The sequence below is a fragment of the Nymphaea colorata genome, chromosome 13 (genome assembly GCF_008831285.2).
Source record: "Nymphaea colorata isolate Beijing-Zhang1983 chromosome 13, ASM883128v2, whole genome shotgun sequence".
Classification (NCBI taxonomy): domain Eukaryota; kingdom Viridiplantae; phylum Streptophyta; class Magnoliopsida; order Nymphaeales; family Nymphaeaceae; genus Nymphaea; species Nymphaea colorata.
In genome coordinates, this window is record NC_045150.1 from 7275375 (window position 1) to 7301949 (window position 26575).

The 26575-nt window shown below is 36.7% G+C and overlaps 1 protein-coding gene across 3 annotated transcripts; it reads left to right on the plus strand.

Moving 5' to 3' along the window:
- The first annotated feature begins 6853 nt into the window (after positions 1–6853).
- LOC116266920 (MADS-box transcription factor 23) lies at positions 6854–21681 on the plus strand. 3 transcript variants are annotated; one of them, XM_031648418.2, is made up of 10 exons: positions 6857–7421; positions 7535–7767; positions 12436–12508; positions 17442–17491; positions 17579–17678; positions 17833–17874; positions 20062–20103; positions 20230–20399; positions 21168–21233; positions 21313–21681. In XM_031648418.2, the coding sequence occupies exons 2-9, from the start codon at positions 7586–7588 to the stop codon at positions 21226–21228; spliced, it is 720 nt and encodes a 239-aa protein (XP_031504278.1). In that variant the 5' UTR covers positions 6857–7421; positions 7535–7585; the 3' UTR covers positions 21229–21233; positions 21313–21681. The 3 variants fall into 3 exon arrangements, with proteins under 3 accessions (XP_031504279.1, XP_031504278.1, XP_031504277.1); XM_031648417.2 differs by having other exon boundaries at positions 6861–7421; positions 17442–17503; XM_031648419.2 differs by lacking the exon at positions 21168–21233 and having other exon boundaries at positions 6854–7421; positions 17442–17503.
- Positions 21682–26575: the final 4894 nt, after the last annotated feature.

Sequence of the window (26575 nt, forward strand, 5' to 3'; positions counted from 1 at the left end):
TTTAGTAGGGTTCTTTAACTGCTTCTTCTGTATATCCTTGAGGCCTAATTTGAGAAGAAGTAATAAATACAGCAGAAATTTAAGTGTAATGTGCATGCCTTCATGCACACACGCATAGCATATTGTTTGTGTAATACAAGTACTGTGATTAAAGACTAGGGTGTATAGTAGGTCATCAGAATTAAAGCTGCCTCATCCATGCTACAACTACTGGTTTGATTCAATTACACTATCTTAGCAGCTGGTAGATACCAAAAAAAATATATATTTTTTAGTTGCTGCACATGACTAATAATTGTGCGACTTGATTAAATCATTGAACCCTTTTGGATCTTACTGTCTTTGAGAACAAAAATATGCTCGCTAAGAGCTAATTGTGCAAGTTGATATCATGATATGTGAAGAATTTAGGCAAGAATGGAAAAAGGAAGGCTATGTGGAGATAGATAATACCATGTTACCATCTTCTTGGTGCCACTTAAGAGTTGTTTACGCCTGGTTGATCCACTGTATTGCATGTGACTTGAGTAGTTTGGGTTTTTGTTTATTAAGCCTAAGGACATAATATAAGACACCAAGATGATGATGGGGGGAGAGAGAGAGAGAGAGAGAGAGAGAGATATAGTAATTTTTTTAAACATCACATGCATGCATCAAAATCAGATCAAACAAACTCTCTCTCTCTCTCTCTCTCTATATATATATATATATATATATATATATATAGTATGTCTTTCCTTTTGTCATTTTACTTGTGTATATGGCATTTGTGTAGGTAGGAGCAGTTTATCATGGTAGGGCGATTAATGTAGGGACTAAGGTCACTGCATCTTTCAAGCATCACAAATCAACAACAAGAAATGGAAGGCAATTGCTTAATATTCAAACATGTTTCGGTACGTTTCAGGCCCAGTTCGTTCTCACACCAACCGTTGGTTTTTTATGTACATATGTATTGCCATAAATATTTGAACAGCAATGTTTTTCTCTTGTATATATGGCAGAGTTGAAAATGTCACTAAATTTTGAAAATGTTAAATCAAGGAGATCCTCAAAAATAAGATGCAAAAATAAGAATATGGTAACTAAAAAAATATAAAAAAACACGAAAAAAAGGGAAAACGCAAAAAATGAAAGAACACTAAAAAAACTCATTTTGCTAAAAGCATATAAGGTGAAAATAACCAACTGAAGCTTAAAAGTACAATAAAAGTTCTTTTTTCCATCTGAAGTACATCTTTAATCTTTTTGTCTGATGGAAATAGTGGGTTCCTTGGTATTCTGTTCTTTAAAAAATTGCCAAAAGAGAAGGACAAAAGGCACATGGCTTTACATTTTTGCTAAATGATGTGGAACTCCATGAGGTTTGTGTCTTCTCGACCCCCTAGTCCGACAAGGATTCAGAAAAAAATAAAAAAGAAAGAAAATTTCTTGTTTTACTAAAAATACTTATGTGAACTATCTTTTTAAATGATTTTTTTTCAAATGAAAATTTGAAAATGGACATAGTGCCCCATAAGGTTTGAAATTCCCAATAATATGGGTAAGGATGTCAATAAATCTGCTTAGATCTGATACCGAACGCAACAGTTTAAAAGAAAATTAGATATATATGAAAAAAATTGTAACATCTGATTAACAAACCGGCTTGGGTTCAAATTCAAGAAATAAAGTCTAATTGAATTTAAATTTTGGTTCTAAATAAATCTTTAATCGAATTCAGGTTTGAATTTAATTTAAATAACTATCTTGCAGCCAATGTCCATACATTTTGAAATCCCTTTCTTAACATATCTTAATGCATTTTGAATTCGGTTTAAAAGTTATATTCGAGATTTAAATCTGATGTGAATTTAAAAATCATATTCAGATTGTAAATGTGTATTCGGATTCACATGTGATGGTAGACCATTTTTTAAAAAATATGTATTCAAATCCGACTATGTGAACATCTGAAAAGGCAAACATAGTTAAGTTTAATTATATGGGATTCGTATATGATTCATTTCATTGACATCCATAGATATCGGTTAGGTTCCAAAATATTGATTTCATAAAGCAACAAATCTGAGGGGTTAGTATAAGAAATGGCATGACGAAGTAGGGTGGCAGGACATGGTTTCAAACTTTATTGTGATTTCTTTAGTCACAACGCATTTCAGCACTAAGAAAGGTGAATGGATATCCGACTTGGGATTTAAGACGAAACCTTGGGAGGAACAAGTTAGAGATTTAAAATTTGTTCACCAAATTGAATGGATGAAATGCGATAAATTCAAAAACTATTCATCATTAACGCCAGCTATATCGTCTTAATGACTCCCAAAGCACCATGTTACTTTCTCTTATCTCTTACGCTTATTATTAATGAAGAGAGAGTTAATGAGAAGGGAGATAGACCAGAAGTCTAGAAAGCCGTGTTTTCAAAATCGGCCTGAGCGCTTCTGATACGATGCAGTGGCCGATTCAAAGGCTGTCCAAAGTCGGCTGATTTTGAACTGAATCAACTGGAACAGGCTTGGATCGGCCGATTCAAAATGAATCGGCTGATTTTGCGTACCTGCAATGTAATCTCATCTGTCTTCTTGTGAATCGGCCGATTTTGCGTACCTGCAATGTAGCCTCATCCGTCTTCTCACGAGACTTCGAGATCGCACAACTTGTGAATCGTCCGATTTTGCGGACCTGCAACGTAGTCTCATCTGTATCGGCCGATTCAAAATGAATCGGCTGATTTTGCGTACCTGCAATGTAAATCTCATCTGTCTTCTTGTGAATCGGCCGATTTTGCGTACCTGCAATGTAGCCTCATCCGTCTTCTCACGAGACTTCGAGATCGCACAACTTGTGAATCGTCCGATTTTGCGGACCTGCAACGTAGTCTCATCTGTATCGGCCGATTCAAAATGAATCGGCTGATTTTGCGTACCTGCAATGTAAATCTCATCTGTCTTCTTGTGAATCGGCCGATTTTGCGTACCTGCAATGTAGCCTCATCCGTCTTCTCACGAGACTTCGAGATCGCACAACTTGTGAATCGTCCGATTTTGCGGACCTGCAACGTAGTCTCATCTGTATCGGCCGATTCAAAATGAATCGGCTGATTTTGCGTACCTGCAATGTAAATCTCATCTGTCTTCTTGTGAATCGGCCGATTTTGCGTACCTGCAATGTAGCCTCATCCGTCTTCTCACGAGACTTCGAGATCGCACAACTTGTGAATCGGCCGATTTTGCGGACCTGCAATGTAGTCTCATCTGTCTTCTCACGAGACTTCGAGGGATCGCACAACTTGCGGGCGAAATTAATGCCGGTTTTGCTCGCACAGCAACTTGCCGTTGCAAGGAAGCATAATAAATGGAACATTAGATGCGGCGGAATCAGCCTCGGTCTGTTGCGTCGGTGGGCTTTCTATCCACTGTTCATCGAATCGCAGACTGCCGGCCGATGAGCGCCATGGCCTGAGAGGAGGAGCGCACAAAAAAAAGGAAGAGGCTGGTGTGTGGTGTCTGACAATTTTGCCTTAACGAGCCCGGTGTGATCGGGTGGTAAGGCCTGACAATTGGGTGGTTCGAATCAAGTTTTAAAGGCTGGGCATCACACGGGGTCGCTGGCAGGTACTCAATGTCCACTCAGACTCGACTGGGCCGGCCTGGGTGGACATGATAAGCCCTGGTGGACTCGATAATAGTTTTTTAATATATTTTTATTATTTTTTATATACAATCATAATATTTTGTTATAATTTTAAATATTTATATATTATTTTATATTTAAAATATATATTTTATAATCTAATCTAGCTGATCCTAGGTTTCAGGTGTCGAGTCGAGCCCAAGCCCGAGTTTTGTGTGTGGGGCCGGGCCCGAGCCCGGCTTCGGGTGTCTGGCCAGCCCGAGCCCAACTTCTTATTGGGCCGAGCAAGGCCAGCCCGACTCGATGCTTAGGCTTCGTTACACTTCAATGCCACCAAACTATGGTGAAATGACTTCTTTGGTAGCAAGTCAAAACCTTAAAAGCATAAGGATATGACCTTAAAAGTGGACCGCTACAAGGAATTTCGGTAAAAGAGAAAATGTGATAAGGTACATGCAAATAGTTATCCAGGTCCAATTTTTAGTGGTTAAATCCGGGGCCATCTGTACAAATGGCATTACTTGACCAATAAATTTGATAAGATGCATTAGCATTACGTGTAAAAACTTCACTATGGATAACAAATTCAAATTAGATCATATTTTGGGTGCTGCTCCAAATATGATACAAATTTGATTCGGTAAATCTAAATCGGGTTTACTTCTTTATGTAAATGATCTTAATCTCAAAGTGACTTTCGATCATATTCAAATCAGTTATCATACAGCAGCTAGTGTTGGTTTATGAATGAGATTCTACAAGTCCTTCAATAGTTGTACACCTTAAGTTCCAAATAATTTTATATATGGTGTAGGTCATTGTTCTATGCGCCACTCCATTTGCTGCCTTCATCTATGGTTTCTGTAAATTCGCGCATTCCTCTGCTCAAAATACAGTTAGGAAATCAGGTGTAATTTGGGCAAAAAGAAAAAATCATGTGTGTTTATTTGGGTCTTTCAACTTTGTCCATGTAGAAGTGAGATTGATGTAACAAGTACATGGGAAAGTTTTGTACCCTAGTAAAAAGATCCAAAATTAAGTACATTTTCGTTAACATAAATTAATACTTATGGGGTGTTTGGTCTACCAAAAATTATGGAATTTTAAAATCAAAATGCTCATTTTTTAAGAAATTAGAATAGTTAAGCAAATGAAGTATTTTGTTTCTGGAATTAGAAAACTGAAACCTGGATTTTTTTTTATTCCATTCTAGCTTGAGGAGGAATTGTAACTCTGGAAATTTTGATTATTGAATCAAAATTTCAAACCATCAAATGGCCCTTAAAAGCTTTGTCACGAAACTCCAATTTAAAAAAGGATCGAATACCATAGACTAAAATCTTGTTATGCTTTCTAACAAAAGATCGAATACCATAGGCTAAAATCTTGTTATGCTTTCTAACAGTCGCTATGCTATGAAAAGCCGATTTCTCACCGGTTGTTCATGTTAAAATTTCTATTACTTAGCCAGCTTCCCGTCTATACCAGCATCAAGTTATTCTCCTTTCTCCATTAGACAGCCATGAATGATTCTTTGTGGTGTCCTTACGGGGTTGAGTCTTTGTGGTGTCCTTGACTAAGTAGCCAGTTCATGTTTTGAATCCCTAAAGCATTAACTCTTTTATGCTGTAAATGAAAAGCTACTAATGTGCAAGTTAAAAATGGTAGGTGGGGGCGAAGTCGTTAACTATAGCTTCAAATTTTAATATAGGTCAAAATATAAATTTTCACAATATAATATAGGTTAAAATAAAAAATTTAAAAATTAATGATTTTTTTTAAATTTTGAGTGGAGGCCATGGCCATGTCAGCCCTTTTGGGTTCGCCCTTAGTGATAGAAGCAGCATCCGGAGGCACTGAGAGCATACCAAGTATCTTAAGAAACAAAGGGTTGAGTAGAAGCTTTGACTCTCTTTTCAGCAGTATCATAAAATACTTTTCCTACTCATCTAAAATCTTCTTGGTAGCATTTCTGCACCCACAATTACCTTAGATGAAATCTTGTTTGTACTCCACCAAAATCTCCCCTGGAAAACTACAACCCAACATTTTTCCATCAACTTGAGAAAATTTCACTTCATGCGAAGCTTGAAAATCTCCCTTTATTCCTAACCAAGGTGATCTCTCTCCATATTCCCACTGCCACATTTGTCTCTCGACTATATATCGCCACAATACCATTCTTTTTTGGAAACATGATACTTTTTAGTTTTTGAATTAGCTTAATCGATTAACATTTATTTTCTAACAAAAGGAATAATGAACAAATGGGCCAAGACATATAAACTTATTCGAACATATTATGGACTAAGTTGGCTTTCGATATTGACAATAGACACCATATTTTAAGACTTCACATCAGGATGGACATTCTTGGCCATGGTTTGATCTTCTGTATTTAACATGAAATTTTGGACCAATACGTTCCATACCTTGTGGTTGATTTGGCTGAAGATCATAACTTACAAATTAATATGTAAACATTATATGGATATAAACTTTTAGGAGCTGAAGTTTACGATGCTGTGTATAATGTTCTGTTAAAGAATATTCAACATTTTTGTGACATGGTTATACAATTATAAAATACATAACCTGCTCCTTAGTCTATTTAAGGAAGTTGACATATAGTGATGTCAATTGATCATATTCAAATTAGATGTACTTTTAACTTAATAATTTTTTTTTGGATATTCACACATTGAGATTTGATCATGAACAAGAAAAGTCACATCTGAATTCAAAATTTACAATCTTAATCTGACTTGAAGGTTTGAACCACATCTAGCCGATTTTCAAAATGTAAGAGAATTGAATCTAGGATATTTATTTAAAATTAAATTCAATTGTGAATATGAATCAAATCTATTTATGTACATTTGAATCTGAATTTGATTGAATGTGATTTTTTAAGTCCAAATCCGATCCCATTTTTTAATTGAACATTAAATTCGTTTTACATCGGATTTTTTCAAAATGGTTAGTTGGAATATTACATCCATATTATTAAAACAGTCTTTTCTTTTCAACATAAATTTTATTAAATTAATTTTTTTAAAAAGTTTCCCAAAAGCTTTTTTAAGAAAAGTGATATGCCAATGAAAAATGGCCCCAGAAAATTTGGTAGTTCTTCTACCACTTTTGGAAAGGGGCGAGCCCCAGCTATGAAGACTTACCAGAAAGTACTCGGTTGCAGAGTTGCGAATTCCCATTTTCTGGCCACTTGTTTGTTCGATTTATGTACCTTTCGAGAAACTCCTGGGGACGAAACCTTTTCTTGAACTTTACCCGTTCACTCTTATCTGTCCGCTCTGGCTCTACATGACAAGCGACCGACAAAAAGGGAAAGGAGACAATGAGAGAGGGCAGTGAGGGGAGGGAATCAGGTTACTGTAGCTAGCAGCTTCCCTCTGAAAATGGGATTCAAAATTTTATTACGGACTTTCCATTTCTGCTGCGGGTCTCATGGAGAGCACCTCGGTAGATGAGGGGCTAAGTCGTCCCCATCTCTCCAATTCCAAATTTGGCGGAAGGATCCCCTATTCTCCAACCTGCCGCCTTCTAAATTTGGGATGGTGCAGAGACAAGCCCACCAAATGTGGCATCCCACCACCACCACCACCCTCTTGCGTCAAGTCGTCGAAATGAGGCGCTCAGGTTGCCATATTGAGAGACTTTCCTGTTTTGGAGGGCTTTGCCCTATGATCTTCATCTTCTTCTTCGTGAATTCATGGAAATGGAGCATGCCCACCTTGCCATTTCGAGAGATTTCCCCGTTTTTGGAGGTGCCCACCCGCTATTACCTCTCTAATAGGCCATGGAGCAATAAATATAGGGCGTTTTTAGTGATATAGCTCCCCCCTTTTCCCCTTTTGATAGACGTTTTTCTCTTTTTAAGGACTGAGTGGTTCACCCGATTCTTGGTGGAATCTGCTGAAGAGGGCGAAAGATGGGAAGGGGGAAAATTGAGATCAAGAAGATTGAGAACGTGACTACCAGGCAGGTTACCTTCTCGAAGCGCAGGGTTGGGTTGCTGAAGAAGGCGAAGGAGCTGGCAGTCTTGTGCGATGCGGAGATCGCTGTCATCGTCTTCTCGAGCACGGGCAGACTCTTCGAGTTTGCTAGTCATTGGTATGATGTTATTTTTTCTTTTTTTCCAATTTGTCCGTGCAATTCGTTTGCAGGTGTCATGTTTTGTGTGGTCGATTTGATGGAACATACATGAACCTGAAGTTTCTGTCTGGAAACATTTTTTCATGGATCATGATAGTGTTTGATTAAACAGGAATACCTCAGTTGATTTTTCTCAGACAAAAATGGTAAAAGATGTTTTTCAGTTTGTTACTATAGGGACCTATAATCAGAATTTTGTATCTGTTATCGCATATTGGGGCTTACAGGTTCGTGAGTCTGGAATCGCTGAAGCTATTGCATATGAAATAGATAGGTCATAGTATGATAAGTCACAAATATAGTATTTGGAAGCTGCGAAGTTTTTCATCCCGCTCGAGTCTTGGACCACCAAAACGATAAGAAGAAGCTCATTGATGTCAAGACTGCAGTTTTTTAGTTAGAAGATTTTACTGAAGATAAGAAAAAATTCTATCGATATTGAGAAAATTTTACTTTATTTTATATGTTGCCATCTGGGATTTAATGATCCCTATTCCCCTTCGTATTTTTTTGCTAATAGCTTAGCTGTATTCATTCAATTGGGAATGCAATTGCCTTACAGTTTAAATGCTAGTCTTGTGTAAATGCTTGAGGGTTTTGATCATCGGATGAAGATTTGTATGTCTATTTGTGGGGAGTGTATTTGTGCTTGCACCAATTGCAGTTATATGTTTCATGACAATTCCAATTTTAGAGAATCTTTGACATCATGGAACATTTCTCTCTTTTCACATTCTGCGTGATTTTAACTTTTGCATTATTTTCTATTCCATGTTTCTTTTCTACCTTTTGGTAATGATATTGCATATAGATGTGCTGCAATTTTTTTCCTGTTTGCGCAGCTGTGCTTTATATTAGATAGTCATCTCCTTTTATAGGAAAACTAGGCCAAATTACAAAACTATGGAAATTGAAACTGGACACGCAAGTTCATCTGCAACAAAATGGAAAAAACACGCTCATAAATATGGAAAATGATAAAGGCAATGTTGACCACTTCCTTCTTTCAACAGTGAGCAATATCAGTACATGTATTATGCAGTTTCTTGTTGGAGTTGTTTACCAGTAAGTGCATTTTTAGATAGTCCAGAAATGCTGAAAGTAGCCATCCCTTAGCACCTATCCAGCTTCTGTTATAACAAGTATTTCAGCGATATAAGTACATGTATTATGCAGTTTCTTGTTGGAGTTGTTTACCAGTAAGTGCATTTTTAGATAGTCCAGACATGCTGAAAGTACCCATCCCTTAGCACCTATCCAGCTTCTGTTATAACAAGTATTTCACTCTTTTAATTTGGAAGCATAGTGGCAAATATTGTTCTCAGGATTTTCCTGGAATTTTTTTCCTGAAAGTTTTTTTAAAAATATTGTTTTTCTTTGGTATCTGAAATTCAAAACTATAAAAATTATAAAATTATGAGTGTTCTACTATTTTTTAAAAGCTTTTAAAAGAAAAAATGGAAATTATACACTTAGATTACATATAGAAAAGGACCTTATCAAGTGGTTGAGAATAGAGATATTTATTTCTGGGTGATTTTTGAATTTGTAGTATCTTCCTGACAAGAATGTTTTCTTATATTTTGGCATTAAAAAACAAGATATTTTCAAGGCCATCTTTTTTTTTTTTTTTTACTACCTTGGAAGGTCAAGAAGTCCTGGGCCATAAAACCAATACCTTCATCAGTCATCACACATGGCACTGAAAATCTATGAACAATACATGATATATGAAGGTACATAAAAAAACAAGTAGCACATACGTGAGCAAATCAATATAAATCACATAGCTGCTCCTCCTCATGAGTAAAAACTGCCCTTGTACATCAACAGTAATGACATCAAAACAGAATGTAGTGGCAGACTTCTTTGTTTAAAGTGAAGTTTGCTGATCCTTGCAACTTGCAATAATTCTTTTGCATGTAAAGATCATACTAGATCCTTGAAGTGGCCTCATTGCTGACTTGCAAAATGTAGCCAGTTGTTATTTTCATCTCTACAACTTGTTCAAATCTTCACCTAAGTTTAATAGTGAGATGACATTGAATAGCTTTTGGAGAGAAACTTCTCATTAGGTAATGGATTTTCTAATACCAATGACCAGAGTGAAGCTGCAATGTTCCCCAAAACTCTCAGGTTTAGCATTGTGTTGACAACATTTTTACAAATATTACTGTTCTTTTTTTTCAAGGAAAAGCAAAAAACAGATAGGAACGACATTTTGATGTGTACTTTGCTGGTATTGTTAGGGCTGCACACGAGCCAAGTCGAGCTCGACTCAAGTTATGTTTAGTCACCTCGAGCTCGACAAGAGCTACACAACTCCAACTCGAACTTGACTTGAGAGAATGTGTTCGAGATCGAGCTTGACTCGTCGACTTGTTTAAACTTAAACTCGTTTATCCTGTCTATGTTTTCCCCAAAAATCTTAAACTAAAAATTTTACAGTATGTTTCGTCTCAGAAGTTCAGGATTCAATGCAGTAACACCCAAATTCCATAAACCCAAAAAGAACATATACCAGAAAAAAAAAATCAAGACTGTAACAGGAGAGCCGTGTTGTTATTGTTGTTGTGGTGGCATTAGTGTTGTTGGTGGTCTAAGAATGGCGATGCTCGCCCTCATATGTCACGACAAGCATCATTTCTCGCAGGGCACCCTTTGAGATTGCTGCATTTGTAGTATCCTCTGCAGACAAAGACAGATTCAGATAATGAGAAAAATGAGATCATGCCAAAAGAAAAAAAAAAAAAGGAAAGCTCATTCCTCTTCTTCTCTAGAGAGATTGGAACAAACTGAGGAAGGAGAAGCACCTTGGGTAGGGAGAACCCTTTATTGGTTTCTGCCCATATTTTCTCCAAGAATACTCGTCTGTAAGGATGTCGGCAATCTTTGAGCTGATGGCAAAGACTCTTATCACCCTCTTCACTTTTGATTTCCTGGACATGCAAAACACTGGTGAGCACATCTCTAAACACGACATGAGACTATCCAAAGAACAATAATCCACTTCTATCTAAGGCTGCTGTTTGCAAAAGTAAAAATAACACCAAAACTCAATGACACCTACCATGAGCATCACATTTGCCGACATTATCTCCAGGAAAGGTGTGGGTGAGGAGGAAAGGCGTGGGTGAGGAGAGAGAAAAATGGGAGGGGAAATGAATGAGATTGATTGAAAAACATAATGATGAGGGTGGGTGTAATAATGAGGGTAGAAGGAAGTGTGGCTGCATGGGTGAAGAGAGAAAAAGAGAGAGGGAGGTGGGTGTAATGATGAAGGTAGGAGGAAGCGTGGGTGAAGAGAGAGAAAAAGAGAGGGAAAACTAAAAATGCAAACAAAAATTCGAGCTGAAAGTCAAGCCGACTCGAATTTAGTTGAGTCGAGTCCAACCAACTCGAACTCGGCTCGCTAATATACTCGAGTTTATATTTAAGCTTGAGCTCGACTCGTATAAAAAACGAGTCGAGCTCGAGTCGATCCCGAGTTGGCTCGACTCATTGTGCAGCCCTAGGTATTGTGGGTGGGCATGTCTGGTGATGTGGCTATCAAAGGCACCCTGCAGCACCTAGTCATTGGCCAGGGAAGAGCTCACCTTCTAGGGGTGAGTTGTCAAGGCCAAGGAGCTGGTGGTTGTAGGGGCTAACCTCCAGGAGTTGAAGGTGATGATGAATCCTGTCCTTGGATCCATGAACATGTCTGGTCCATGCTGGTCACTTTTTAAACCACAAACAGGCCATCCCATCTTCATTTGAGCTTCCCTAGGAAAAGATGGAGTTGAGAATTAAAAACCCAAACTTGTTGCCTGGGTACGAACTGCTTTCTGATAATATGCTTGTCGAGAAGTGCCTTAGTCCATGCTTCATAGATCTTGACGTTCTTGTGTGCTTTGTCCCCAAACTCCTTTAAGGAGTTCAATTACATTGCATGCTTCTGGTTAGTATTGGCTATAAGATGAGAGAATAAAGAGAAACACAAAAAGGAAAGTTCTACATTTCAAGAATATTGCAAAATGTAAATGTGGCATTTTTCATTTTTCCCCTTTTTCAGAAAAATGTTTTTTAATGTATTTTAATTTTTTGATGTTTCTTTTATTGTTTTAATAACTGTTTTGGATTTATCCTATCAAAAAATTACTGTTTTGATTTTTGATCAATGTTTTTATCAAAAAATCAGCACAAAACTAAGATATTCACAATTTGTTCTGTTATTTGTTGTGTTTTTTAAGGTTTTTTGAATTCCTGGCATTTTCTGTAGAGAATCAAACTTCCCATTTAATATTAAATAAAAACCTTATCGACAGAAACCGAAGAAGGGTATCTGTACAATGATAGAAAAGGATTCACAATGTCTTTGTGATCATATGCTTTTTATGAAGGAATGGTGTAGTATAGTGTTATAAAGTGATTGGCCTTGTTTTTAATGTTTTGAAGAGTTACATGATCACATTGGGCTATCACTTTTGAGGAACACCAGATATTTCCTGTTGTAATGGATGCACCAATATACTGTTACCATGCATGCTTGTCATTCTTATGTTTTGTAGAATACTACCAGTCAGTGAGTTATGAACTCTTTTGATATATATTATTATTTACTCTGAATCTCTTTTCCTTTTTGTGAAGCATCAAAAAGACTATTGCAAGGTACAACAAATCTGTTGATCACTGTGGTCCTCTCCCAGGTACCGAGAATGAGGTAATCTTTGATCTCCTTTTAAATTTTCCCACCCTAGCAGTTAGGTTTCCTGTTATAGAGTAGTTGGATGGATTGTAATTATAACGATAGCTACTATTTTTTGGTGTTTTATGCTGTTACTGGCTTTCATCATTTCATATCAGCATTTTTCTTTCAATTGGATATTGTGTTCTTCAATTAGGTACACTCTCAATGGTGTAAATTTATATGTCACATAGGACCTGGAATTTTCTAATCGTTCTTTTGAATCTTTTCAAATGTGATAAGCATGTCATCCCTGGACAAGGTGAAATCACATTCTTTTCTTCCTCATCAAAGGGGTCCAAATGTTTAATCACTTTGTATCATGCAGTAGTTGACATATGGTCCATGAAACATGGGTGCGGCTGTGCACCTGATGTGTCGGTGTCAACTCAGTTGGACAACACATGGGTGGACAAGGTGCATGCAGCGTCGGGTACAGTCAGCACTCAGTCAGTGCTGACTGACTCCTCTTTTGTCCAGTCTTTTACATCTTCTTTTCTGCACTCTTTCTCATTCGCTGCATCTTCAGTTCCTTCCGCAACTTCCACTTTTATAATTTTTACCTCTGCTGTTCAAATTTTCCGACTGCAACTGCATACATGCTGTTATGTATTACTGTATCTGTAATGTTCAATATACAACATATTAAGAATTTATATACTCGATACATTACAATATTATTATATGCATTATATTGGATTATAATCTTAATGAATGTGTTTTTGGTTTGTTTAAAATCTTAATGCATGTGTTGTTTCCATTCTACATACTTGTGATTTTGAATTTTGTTATATATTTTATGTACGACCAGTTGTATTTGCGTACCCGTGATTTTGAATTTTGTCTGCACCCATACCCACATCCGTACCCGAACCCACGCTCGTACCCATGTGGCATAGCATATGGTGATTGTTCTAGTACACACGGCAAATTTTTGATGTATATATTCCTCGTTATCTGTAAGGAAAATCTAAGTTTCTCATGCTCGGTACCATAGTCTGTACACTGCTAGTTTTTGAGGATGACAAACATTTTGATATTCTGGGAAGTTCCTATAGAGATCTAAACAAGGTTTAAGATTTGCTTGCCCGGTGCCCACATACCGTATCATGGTTCTCCTCTACCTGCCCAAGTACCAAAGAATTCCAATATGTCTCATTCTTGTCATATGCAATGTTCACATGTGTGTTATTTGGGAAGAATAAGATCCCAACGTCTTCTGGGAACATATTACATGGATCTCCGAAGGTTTCAAGTTTCCTCTACTCTATTCTACTCTAATTTTGTTCTTTGAGGCACTGCAACTCAAGTGTGTGACATTTTACTGCATTCTCGATGGAGGTCATTTGCATGAGAAGGTTTCAAGGCAACTGCTGCACAACCTGACATAAGTTGCACATGCATAATATATTTCATATTTACAGCAATAAGGTATGTTCTATGTCACACGGGTACTCCTCTTAAGGAGGAGTACCCGTATGGTACGGGTACGGGTACGGGTACGGCCCTGGGTACAGCCTGGGTGCGGTCAACGCAGTATCGGGTACAGTCAATGTACCCAGGATCATTTTTGTCCATTTTCAGACTCAGTCAACTTTGACTAAGTCCAAAGTTGTCCAGTTTTTGAGTTGAAAATTAAAAATCCCCCTCTCTTTTCTTGTTTCCTTTTTCACTCTATACTTTCTTGTACGCAATTCCTCACAACTTTTCATTTAAAATCTTCCATACAATGTTTCCAAAATCCATTCCTTCTCTATAACTTGACTCTTCAATAATAGTGTGAGCCATAACCATAGCGATGTCAATATATCTTAAAAGTGTGACCTGTTGCTCCTTCTCATCTTGATGATGCGACAGAGAATTAAGAAAGCTGATATATTTGTATGTTAAATTACTTCCATACTGTGTTTTGTGAATATGTTATTCATTTTGAAATTTTTTGACATATATATATATATATATATATATATATATATATATATATATATATATATATATATGGCCGCATGTGTGTACGGCCATACCCCCGCACCCAAATTTTTTGAAAATGGTCCGTACCCGTACCCGTACCTATGTGACATAGGCTATGTCACATGGGTACGGGTACAGGTGCCGGTACTGGTACGGGTACGGACCATTTTCAAAAAACTTGGGTACGGGGGTACGGCCGTACACACACACATATATATGTCAAAAAATGCAGAAAAATAACATATTTGCACATATCTATATCAAAAATTACACAATCATAATAACATATTGTCATATTCATAAATATAGTCATTACAATTTACAACTTATATGAAAAACACCTAGCAAAAGAGCTGCAAAACCAATAGAAACAAGGATCATTTCAAAAGGCGTACCCGTGTCGTACCGGTACCATACGGGTACTCCTCCTTTGGAGGAGTACCCGTGTGACATAGGACATAGGGTATGTTCATTGCTTTTGCATCGGTAAACTATATTGCATAGACAGGCACATATAATGATAGTCATTACATGGAGGCTACTGTGCAAGGAGGCTAAACCTAGTGGATAAATGAGAAATTTTTTAGATGCATGGTACCTAGGAAAGCAGGAATTTTTCAATATTTTCTTGTTATATTGAAGGCTTGTGGTAAGATGATAAAGATCGGAAAATTAAGTTAGTCTTCCAAGATTTCAGCATATTATGGGTGCTTTGCATATCCTTTCTTCTTTGTGTTTTTAAAGACGAAAGAGGAGTGCTTTAAATGCATGGTTACCTAATGAAGTAAGAAAGTTGCATTATTTTTTGTTATACTGAAGTTTTGCAATAAGGTGATAAACATTTGGAACTTAGCTTAGTTTTCCAAGATGTCAGCATCTTATGGGTGCATGTTATGTCTTTGAGGGCATTTGATTTGTGTTCTTGGAAGTATGAGAACAAGGAAGTCCTGTCCTGCTGTTCCAGGAACATGGTAATCTGATTCCCTTGGAACAGATGTGCATGTTGTCTGCGTTTGTATAGATTGGAAAAGAGACATCCTGTGCTGTTGTCCAGTGTTTATGTAGGTTGAAACAGGGACGTGTTTTGCTGTTGTCCAGCATTTGATTACCATGGAACAGTACAAATAATTAATTGAATGTTCTAAGTTTCTAACCTAGTAGTTGGATTGGGTTTGCATATCTGTAACAAATTCCAGTATGAATAATCATCTATGTTTGGATAATCTATTTGTGATTCCTGGATTGATTTGTTAGATTTTCATTTCTATTTCCATTTTATTGTTGTTGGCTGCCTGATGTATCTTAAATTCTTAACCTTTTTTAGCTATTTCACTCTCCATGTGAATTGTTGGCATCTAAGACCATGACATTGCTATGACTTCAGGATCCTTTTCTTTAAGAAAAGCAAATGTTAATTAATAACATAATTCGGGGCAGTATTAAAATTTCAAACTCATTAAACAAAATGAGTGTACTGCAGTAGACATCTAGAAAAAACATGTTTTATCAAATAGTGACATGAAAAAAGAAAAAAAAAGGCAAACAAGATAAAGTCTGTGTGTACATTACTCTAGCTATGGTGCTTGAGCACAAAGTAGATTGGTGACATTGTCTGAAAACCATCACGCATATCTCAATGTGCATCGAATTACTTTAACCAAACAATTATAGGAAAATGCAGCACAGTTAACCTTGTTGATCGCCAACCTCATTGGAATGCGAGAGAGAGAGAGAGAGAGAGAGAGAGCAAAAGACGGTTCACTGAAAAATAAGGGCTTGAAGCCCTGTTCTCCAGGAGAGTCCTCTTTCAATGGCATCATCACCACACAGAGAGAGAGAGAGAGAGACCTTCATTGCAACAATGGTGGCACCCTGCAGGGCTCTATCCCCTTCTCGCTCGAGATGTATTCGATGTTTCTGAGTTCTCAGAGACAATTTTGAAGTCCCCTGCAAACTTCAACACTGTTTATTCTCCACCTTTCCATGGTAGCCCACAGAATAGTAGATCTGTTGAATTTGGAATCTAGAGGCAGCACTGTCTGGGTGTTCCGCTGTTCACTATTTGCATGCAAACCTATTTGGTGGAATGCAGATATTACTATTCCTGCACTCCGTAGTGATTGGGAGAACCTCTTTCCATTTATTTGGTTCTAAGACAAGTGCTTTAAGACTCCAGGATTTAAGATTTGCATGCAACAAGTTATTATGTGACTGTGGAACTTTTGATCTCTCGCCCACATAGCCTTGGTTGTCAACCCATCAACTAGTCAGTTTTTCAACTGGTCCATGGGCATAGAATCGGTATATCCAAATTGGCTTGATTCATAGTGACATTTTATGTCTTTTATTACCTTTTTCATTTTAGTGTTGTGTTTTATATTTTATTGGTTATATTTTTTGGAGTCCGATTTATCCCGACTAGTTGTTCCAAGGTCATGATTGATCTACTTCTGATATCAACTACTTGGCAAAAGGTCTGGTCCTGAAGTACCATTCTTACATGCAAAAGCTTTTCTTTTCTTGAAATTCTTTTCAGATATTTTAGTTGGGATCCTTTTGGGCATTACTATGTTTTGGAAGGGGAACATAGAGTCCATGCTTTTATTTGCACTAGTCAACCATGGGCAAAAGCTCCTGTAATAAAAATTTTCTATATAATTGAATACACCCTAAATCTTTTACCTGGATAACAAAATCACTGGGTAAGGTAACAAAAACATTCTTTCCAATCATCACTTTGTCCCAAAAATTTGGATGACAAAGTTCAATTATTTTATGCTATTAAGGACTTGCATTGGTTGAGGTTGTCAATATATAGTTTTTATATACACAAAACCTGTTCACCATTTTTAAGGTTTGAATCAAAACTAGACTATACATTTTTTTGCCTGTGACTCATAATTTCATTTAGTTTAATATATTGAAACTTTTCTAACAGAGATATGCAGCTGAGGTGAATATTTTAAAGGAAGAGATCAAAAGACTCCGGTTGGCTAACATGTACTTCTTCTCGTTTGTATCTGTATTGTTGACTCTGTTAATAAGCAACTAATATGAGTATGGTTATTCCTGTAGGCAGATGATGGGAAAAGAACTCACGAATTTGAGTTTCAAGGAACTACAGAGCCTTGAATATCAACTACATGAAGGATTGTTGTGTGTGAAAGGAAAGAAGGTGCTTGCAACTGATTATAGCTCTAGACGTTTGCCTGCTACATTTGGAAGCTACTGTATATTGAAATTTTAGTAGCTTTTCTCTTTTTGTCTCCCTCTTCATTTTTAAACTCCATAGTTTATGTTCTTATTGGGGAATTATCGTTTTCATTCAGGAGCAACTGCTACAGGAGCAACTTGAACAGTATCAATTAAAGGTAAGTTAAGATAGTTGTGACACATTTGATGCATGGTTTCTTCTCATGGAAATACAGTTGAAATCTTGTTAACCATATTGGTTCGCTTAGATGTTCAAAAAGTGACTAAATGGATTGAAGAATGTAGCAGAAGTTTACAAAGTGCTTATAACTTGAAATTTTGACCTAAATAATTCAACTTAAGAAGACCACAATTAAACGTATATCAGCATTTAACTGTGCAAGCACCGAGGGTACTGAGTCCTTTTTTTTCCATGAGTATGCGTATGTTTTTTGTTATTCTATATTTGTGAATTTCTTCTTGAATTTGCTCAGTGCGTTCATGTGGAAGATGTGTTTTTTGAAGTTCTCAGTAGATGCTTTCTGCATGCCTACTGAAGACCCATGCTTGTTCCTTATTGTCGTTTCCTGCTACTCTGGCACTCTAAGAGTAAATGTCCCAACCAACTGGTCTTGATATTATTTGGTTATTCATTTCACCAACTCCATACTGGAGATGCAAAAGTTTATTTTTGGTAGTTCATGAGGACACATGGATATAAGAGAGTTGAGAGTTAAATAGCTTGTAGTCATGATTCGTTAGCTTCATAACCATGATATGGTAACTTGAAATAGAAGCTGAAGTCTATTAAATGCATTAGAGACATCAGACATTATGATTGAAGCTGGGTAGATTTTCAGAATATATAGAAATTAGAAACCTTACATCTAAATGTGTATCTGCTTTGTCTCTATGCATAGTCATTGAAGTGGAAAAATGGAATTGAGAGAGGTGTTCTGAGCTGACCAATTATGTAGGGTTTCCATAGAATGTGTTTTATTAGCCCTGCTGCTGGTACGTATGTCCTAGTGATAGATTTAGCTTGGACGCTGGATCATGCCATGTAGGAAAACTCACACTTTGTTTGATGTTCATCAGACACCCTGTGTGTTGGCTTTGCACCGCAAGGCTGAAAAGAAGTTTTATTCATTATTAAGTACCCTATTAAGTGTTGACAGAGTTATTTTTCGTTACTACTTTAAAAAATTACTTATGTCAGTTCAGTGACTCTCTATACTTTAGCAGTCTGGACTGACGATTGATTTCTTATTTCATTTATTTCATACCCTATTTGCATCTTTGGCTTTCAAATATCAATGCATCCCTGTCTTAACAAAGCTAATCTCCAATAAGTACAATATGCATGTTTTTGAATTCTCAAATTATGTGGCTTCATGCATATCCGGGAAGTGATAAACTCTCAAGTATTATGGCTTCATGCATATCAGGGAACTGATAAACTCCTAAGCATTGGTGTAAGATTTTATCTACTTATGCAACAAATATCCAAATAATTGGCATATTACTGACTCTTTGGAATAGAGTGGCCAGATCCTAGTCTGATTTCACTAAAAGTGGCATCTATTTAGTGATTACTAACAGATGGCTGAGCAACAGCAGTGTTGAAACCTTAATAAGGGAACTGAGACATTTTCATGGGTTAACATCTTCTCTTACAGTTGGACGGTACTTTCTGAAAATCCAAAAGGCATATGGTGGATAAGAAGGAAGATGCTCTTATTGCTGGAGACTTGATGTGTGTTCATGTATCTCTAATTATTGAGATTTTCCCTTCTTATTTATATGATGATTGCTTCCAGTTCCACTGATATAATGTTGGTTGCAACTATTGTCTGAATTCAAAACCATTATTTCTTAGAATGACAAAGTGCCCTACTCCAACCATTAAAAAACATGAAAATTTCGTAGAGTTCTTCAAGTCTACTGGCATCTATAGCAGCCTATCCACATATAACAAGACCAAAGTAAAAGTATCTGCTTGAATGGGAACGAAGTTGTTTGCATGTTTTACATGTAGACGAATGGTGTTAAATTATTGTGTGAAACAAAAATATTGATAACCTTCAATATTTAGTAAGATTAATCCATTTGTTTAAGGCTTGGATGAACTAAATAACTCTTATAAGGTTTAGGAATTTATGGCTTTGAAGATTTTTAATGTATATTCTCAAAAGGCATGATCAATTTCCAAAGAAGTTATAAAGCATCAAATTTTGGCGCCAACTTAAACTGATTTTGCTACATATTACATCAGCATGCATAAAAAGGAAGTGCTAATTTTTTGTTGAACTGAACTTGTTTATACCAAATTCAAGTTTCATGAGAGTTGATTCTGCTTGTTGAAGGAAAAACGTGCTAGAAGGGAGAATGAGACACTGCAGAAGCAGGTAAATCTCCTAAACTTCATTTTGATATCTGAACATTGAAAGAATCGTATTCACTTGAACATATTAAATACCCCACCAAGCATGCTAATGTATGTACTGACTTCTTCTAGCTTGTTCCTTGGACAGGTTCAGGAGCTTCAAGTTTTGCTGCCAGCACAACTGCCAGTGAGACCATCCAATGAATGCAAACCTTTTGATGCTATTTGCCAGAAAAAGCATGACTTGACTGGTGCATATATGCTCTATGACCCTCAGTTTGTCAAGCATGAAGATTCAGATACTTCTTTGCAATTGGGGTAAGAGAAATTTTAATACTTGAGAAACATATTTTCCGATGCGGTATTGCTTCCTGATATTAGTTTAACACTTCCCTTAATTTTATGTAGGGATTTATTTTACATTGGTTTTGCAGTCACTTCTTATAATATCTTCAGTACTCATCATACTTCAAACAATAATGTTTATCTTGCATTGTTTCCAAACATCTTTGTTGCCTTGTCCTTGTCAACAAGGCATTATCCAGTGGTAACTTACATGCACTTGTTCTCCTCAGAAGGCCTTAAGTTTATCCTCCCTTTTGTTATGAAGCTTGTTGTTGTCATGTTTCGGAATGATTTTGTACCATGGAAGCATATGAAGTCCCTGAAGCTCCTGTACCCTGCCACTGTCTCCAGTTCATGTCAATTGTCATTAGGCTTTTGGCATCTCAGGAACTTTGGAAATTGCTGACTTATCGAGTGGCAGCTTAATCTGTTAGTCCTCATTTGTTTATAGAATTGATCTTTTTTGAAGTCTTACATAGAAAATGGATCTTGGCTCTCCTTTTTCAAATTATTATATTGTCTTTTTCCTAATACCGGTATTTTTCCTTCTACCAGCACTAAACTTGTAACATGATCTGGTTTCACCCTCTTTATGGTTCCTACTTCGTAGTACCCTGATTCTGTTTGTGTTAGCCAAACTCTGCAACAATGGAGCTGATATAAAAAAATGTGAAACTGCATGAGCACATCCATTCAAAATAATTTATTGACAAAGCTTATGCATTCCCATGTGTTTTGCAGCTTGTCTGATGCATATTCTAGAAAAATTCCTTCTGGCAGGGTGTATTCTGATGTAGATTAGTGAGTGTAAGTACTTATGCGTTCTTTTAATTTATTGACTGCTGACACTAGACCCTTTTTTATGAGTTGATTTGTTCTCTTGCAGATACTGCACCCAGTTTCCCTTGCGGTGCACAGATTAAATTAAGATTGGTTCCTGTTGCGTGGACCGAAGTTTTGCTCAATGCTGTTCATTTGCATCTAGTGAAGAGTGATAGAGCTGCTTGGGTTCTCCAAACATGGAGTTCATTCTCAATCTTATGTAAGTCAAACAGCATCGAATTTTGCTGGATGTAAGTTGCTAGACAATGTTCTCGATAGCAACTTCAAATAAGTTGCTAACTGATTCCCCCAGAACAACTTTGACGCTGAAACCTTTGGTGTTTGAGGATATTTTGTCTCCAGAAATTTGAGAAGGAAAGTTTCATTGACATGATTAAAAAAGGATGCCTGGAGAACAGGCCATTTTCTTAAATTGTCCCTCTTTGCATTCTGCTCCCTTTTGAGAATATGAAATATCATGTATAGATATTTATGACGTGAGTGGGAGTAACCTGCTTTAGCAGATGTGGCATGAGAAACATGCATAACTGTTTCAGCCATAAGCAATTGCAGTATATATATATATATATATATATATATATATATATATAGAGAGAGAGAGAGAGAGAGAGAAAGAGAGAGAGATGCGCGCCCGCTGGTACCTTGAACGTGTGCTTTTTGCTCCGGCTCAGAATTTTTACCTCTAAAGGGGATCTCATACTTCCCGTTCGACTTCACGAGACAAAAAAATCTCGAATATACCTTGTTGCGATTTCTCCTTTTTCTCTTCCTCTTCCCGTTCTCTTCTTTGCTTTCAATGAGGGAGAGAGAGGTGAGAGGGATGGGCACCATCGGGTGCCCTCCCCTTTCCTTCGCCCGTCACTTAAAGTGACGGTCGGATCGGGTTCTCTTTTGAGGCTGGACTTGACCCAAAAACTCTCTCTCCAACCTCATGAGAAAGAATATACCTGTAAAATGAGCAAAATTTAATACACTACCTTAAAGGTAGTCATCCCAACTAAGTCTCTACACATGTCATACTTCTTTTTAGGTCGAGACTTCGTCATCATATTTGCAGGATTTTTCTGTGTATGTATCTTCTTTAATTGAATCAGTTTTTGTTCAAGCACATCACGAATCCAATGATATCTGACATCAATGTCCTTGGTCCTTGAGTGGAACGCTGAATTCTTTGCTAAGTGTATAACACTTTGGCTATCACAATGCAACACATAAGTCTTATAACGAAGACCTATATCATGAATAAAACTCTTCATCCACAATAACTCTTTACAAGCTTCAGTTGCTGCAATATATTCTGCCTCTGTAGTGAAAAGAGCAACACACTTCTGCAATCTGGACTGCCATGATACTGTTCTCCCTGCAACAGTAAAACATAACTAGAAAGAGTTTTTCTAGAGTTCAAGTTACCTGCCATGTCTGCATCAACAAATCCTTATATCTCTAGATTAAATTCACCAAAATACAAATAGTAATTGGAAGTATGTTTAAGATACCTTAGGATCTACTTCACTGCTGCCCAATGCTCCTTGCTTGGATTTGACAAAAACCTGCTAACTACACCAACTACATAAGCCAAGTTTGGGCGTGTGCAACCATAATATACATAAGACTCTCAACTGCGGAGGCATATGGTACATTCTCCATTCTTTCTTTCTCATCTGCTGAGGACGGACATTGCTTATTTCTCAATTTAAAATGTGCCGCTAAAGGTGTACTTACTGTTTTGGCATCTTTCATACTGAACTTGCTAAGCACTTTCTCAATATATTTTTCTTGTGATAACCACAACTTTTTGGCCTTTCTATCACGAACAATCCTCATGCCTAACAATTGTTGTGCTAGCCCCAAGTCTTTCATATCAGAACTTATCCATGTTCTTCTTCAATTGGCTAATCAATTGACAGTCTTGTCTAACAATAAGCATGTCATTTACATATAACAACAAGATAATGAAGTTACCTGATGAGAACTCTCTGATGTAGACACAATGATTTATGGCTGACCTGCGATACTTTTGATTTATCATAAATGCATCAAATTTCTTGTATCACTGTCTAGGTGCTTATTTAAGTCCATACAAACTCTTCTTTAACTTACAAACCATGTGCTTCTTCCTGGCAACCACAAAACCTTCTGACTGTGTCATGTAGATTTCTTCCTCTAAATCTCCATGAGAAAAACATTTTTTACATCTAACTGCTCCAACTCCAAGTCTAGACATGCCATCAAACCAAATATTATCCTGATAGATGACATTTTAACCACAAGAGAAAAAATTTCATCAAAATCAATACCTCTTTCCTCCTTGAGACCTTTCACCACTAACCGAGCTTTGTATATCAACTTGCCTTGGCTTTTATTTTTAAGCTTGTAGACCCACTTGTTTTACAACACTTTCTTACCTTTTGGTAGCTCTACCAAATCAAAAGTATGATTCTTATACAAAGAATTCATATATTCATATATAGCTTTAATTCATTCATCTTTATGCACATCATCTATCACCTCTACATAGGATTCTGGCTTTCCACTATTTGTAAACATAATATATTCATCAATAGAATATCTAGAATACACGTTCTTTTACCTCTCCCAAATTGCTCTTCAATTGGTTCTGAATGAGGAGGAAGCCCCCCCCCCCTCCCCTCCCTCCAACTCATGCTCATGATCAGTTTGAATCTCCATAAGGATGTCATCTGTATACTGCTCATCTGCCTCTCTTTCCTCTTTCTCTACATTTTCATCAGTCTCACCGTGCTCAGATGAAAATTCTTCAGGTTCTACACAAGTTTTTTCATGAACACTATTAGCATCCACACCTAATTGTTTGTTACCCATGACATCTTCAATCGTCTGATCCTCTTTGAAGACAACATCACGACTCCTGTAAATTTTGTTATTCTTTGAATCTCATAACCTGTAACCAAATTTATCATCTGCATAACCAAGAAATATTAGAGGAATAACTTTATCATCTACTTTGGTTCTATGTTATTTAGGTACATGCATAAAAGCTTTGCAACAAAAAACTCTGAGGTGATCAAACTTAACATGTTCATTTGACCAAACTCTCTGTGGAATATCTCCATCTAGAGGCACTGAAGGAGACATGTTTATTAAATAAACTGTAATACACATTGCTTCTACCCAAAAATACTTAGACAACTTAGAGCTAGATAGCAAACTTTTAACTCTCTTAATTATAGTTTTATTCATCCTTTCTGCTCCATTATGCTGTGGAGTATAGAGAACTATCTTTTCATGTCTAATACTATGTTTTAGACAATACTCTCGTAAAAAAGATGTTACGTACTCACCACCATTATCTGTACGCAGTCTAGTCTCTTCATCTTTTTACTAGTCTCGCACTCAACCGCTACATGAAAAATCATGAAGATACTACTTACTTCACTTTTGTTTTTCATTGTAAAGGCTCATACTTTCCTACATGCATCATCAATAAATGTAACAAAATAGGATGTTTCACTTTTAAGTGTCACATTTATGGGTCCACATACATCTAAATAAACTAAATATAAAACATTTTTAGTTTTTGAATAATGTTTTTTCTAAAAAGAGACCCTATGCAATTTACCAACCAAACAATGATCACAAGGAGATCATTGTGCACCATCTACCTTTGGTAACAAATTCTTCTTGATGAACAATTCGATTCTTCTTTGACTTATGTGGCCTAACCTCTTATGCCACAAATCTGACGAAGTACCACCAGTAATTGCATTTACCTCTACACTACTGATTCGAGACTTCATCCCATATAAAGAGCCAAATCTGCTATCTCTAACCAACACTAGTGTCCGTTTTATCAGTTTCCAACCAGTCTGACTGAACGAAGTACAATATTCATCTTTACTTAGTTTTTCTGCAGAAATCAAATTCATTCTAAAATCTGGAACATGTCTTACATCTCTCAAAGTTAACTTGCATAATGTGCTTGTCTGAATACAAACATTTCATATCCCAACAATCTTCGAAGTGTCACTGTTGCCCATGTGAACTACTCCAAGATTACTTGCTCTATAAGATAAAAACAACTCTTTACTTGGTGTGACATGGTATGATGCCCCAGTATCTAAAATTTATGTAGAATCATCATTCTGAACTGAACTGTAAGACAAGCATTTTTTTCAGATAAAAATAATACTACCTCATCATCTGAAGCAACTGCAGTATACTTTTTTGGCTTCACATTCTCTTGACTCTTCTTTTTTTGTTCTTTCTCTTCTTTTTATTTTCTGCAATTAATCTTCTTATGACCTGAAATACCACAGTGAAAGCATTTACCTATCATCTTGGGTCTTTATTTGGACCTACATTTTGATCTATCATGTCATTTGTTATGATTTTTCTGTCTGTCCGTGTCTTCCATCACTAGTACTTGTGAGCTACTAGTACCAAGGGACTTTCTCCTTGTCTCTTCATTTAAAATGTTGTTGGTTACATGATTCATCGTAAGCACACCATTTGGAGCGGAGTTGTTCAAAGAAACAACTAAAGTCTTCCAACTGTCGGGAAGAGACGCCTGTAACTCATCATCTAATATCGTTTTCATTGCTGACAACTGATTGATTATGCTCTGCACGTCATTCAGATGCTCTGACACTGGTTTTCCCTTTCTAAGTTTCAGATTTACCAATTGCCTAATCAAGAAAGCCTTGTTCTTAGTTATTTTCCTTTCGTAAAGATCATGCAACTTCTGTCATAACGACTTCGAGCTCCTCTCAACGGATACCAAATGAAAAACACAGTCATCTAACTATTGTCTGATGGTGCCAATGGTTTTCCTGTCTAATAACTTCTATTTTTCATCTGTCATATTCGCTGGCTTCTGATTTTCATTGTCTGATGGTGCATACAAGTCTTTACAATACAGTAAATCTTTCATTTTGGCTTTACATATGGTCCAATTATTCTCATTTAGAGAGATCATTTTAGTGGGGGTCGACTCCATTATTTAATAAGAATGCACACAACGTATTCTACCAAGAAGAATGTTTCAACAACAATAAAACATGCCAAACCAATTAGTATGACAGTCGGACATGCACAAAACTTCTCCCAATCGGAATCACAGGGCTGCGAGCATGAGATTGAGTTTGCAATACCAATGTTGCAACAATATATATCAAAATATATGCTAAAAATGCAGAAAAACAGAAGACACAAATTTGCATGGAAAAACCCCTAATAATGAAGTAAAAAACCATGGGCAAGAGAGACTTTCTATATATCTAGAAAGGAAGCCAAATACACCAGGAGCAATATCCCTACTATTTTAAGAA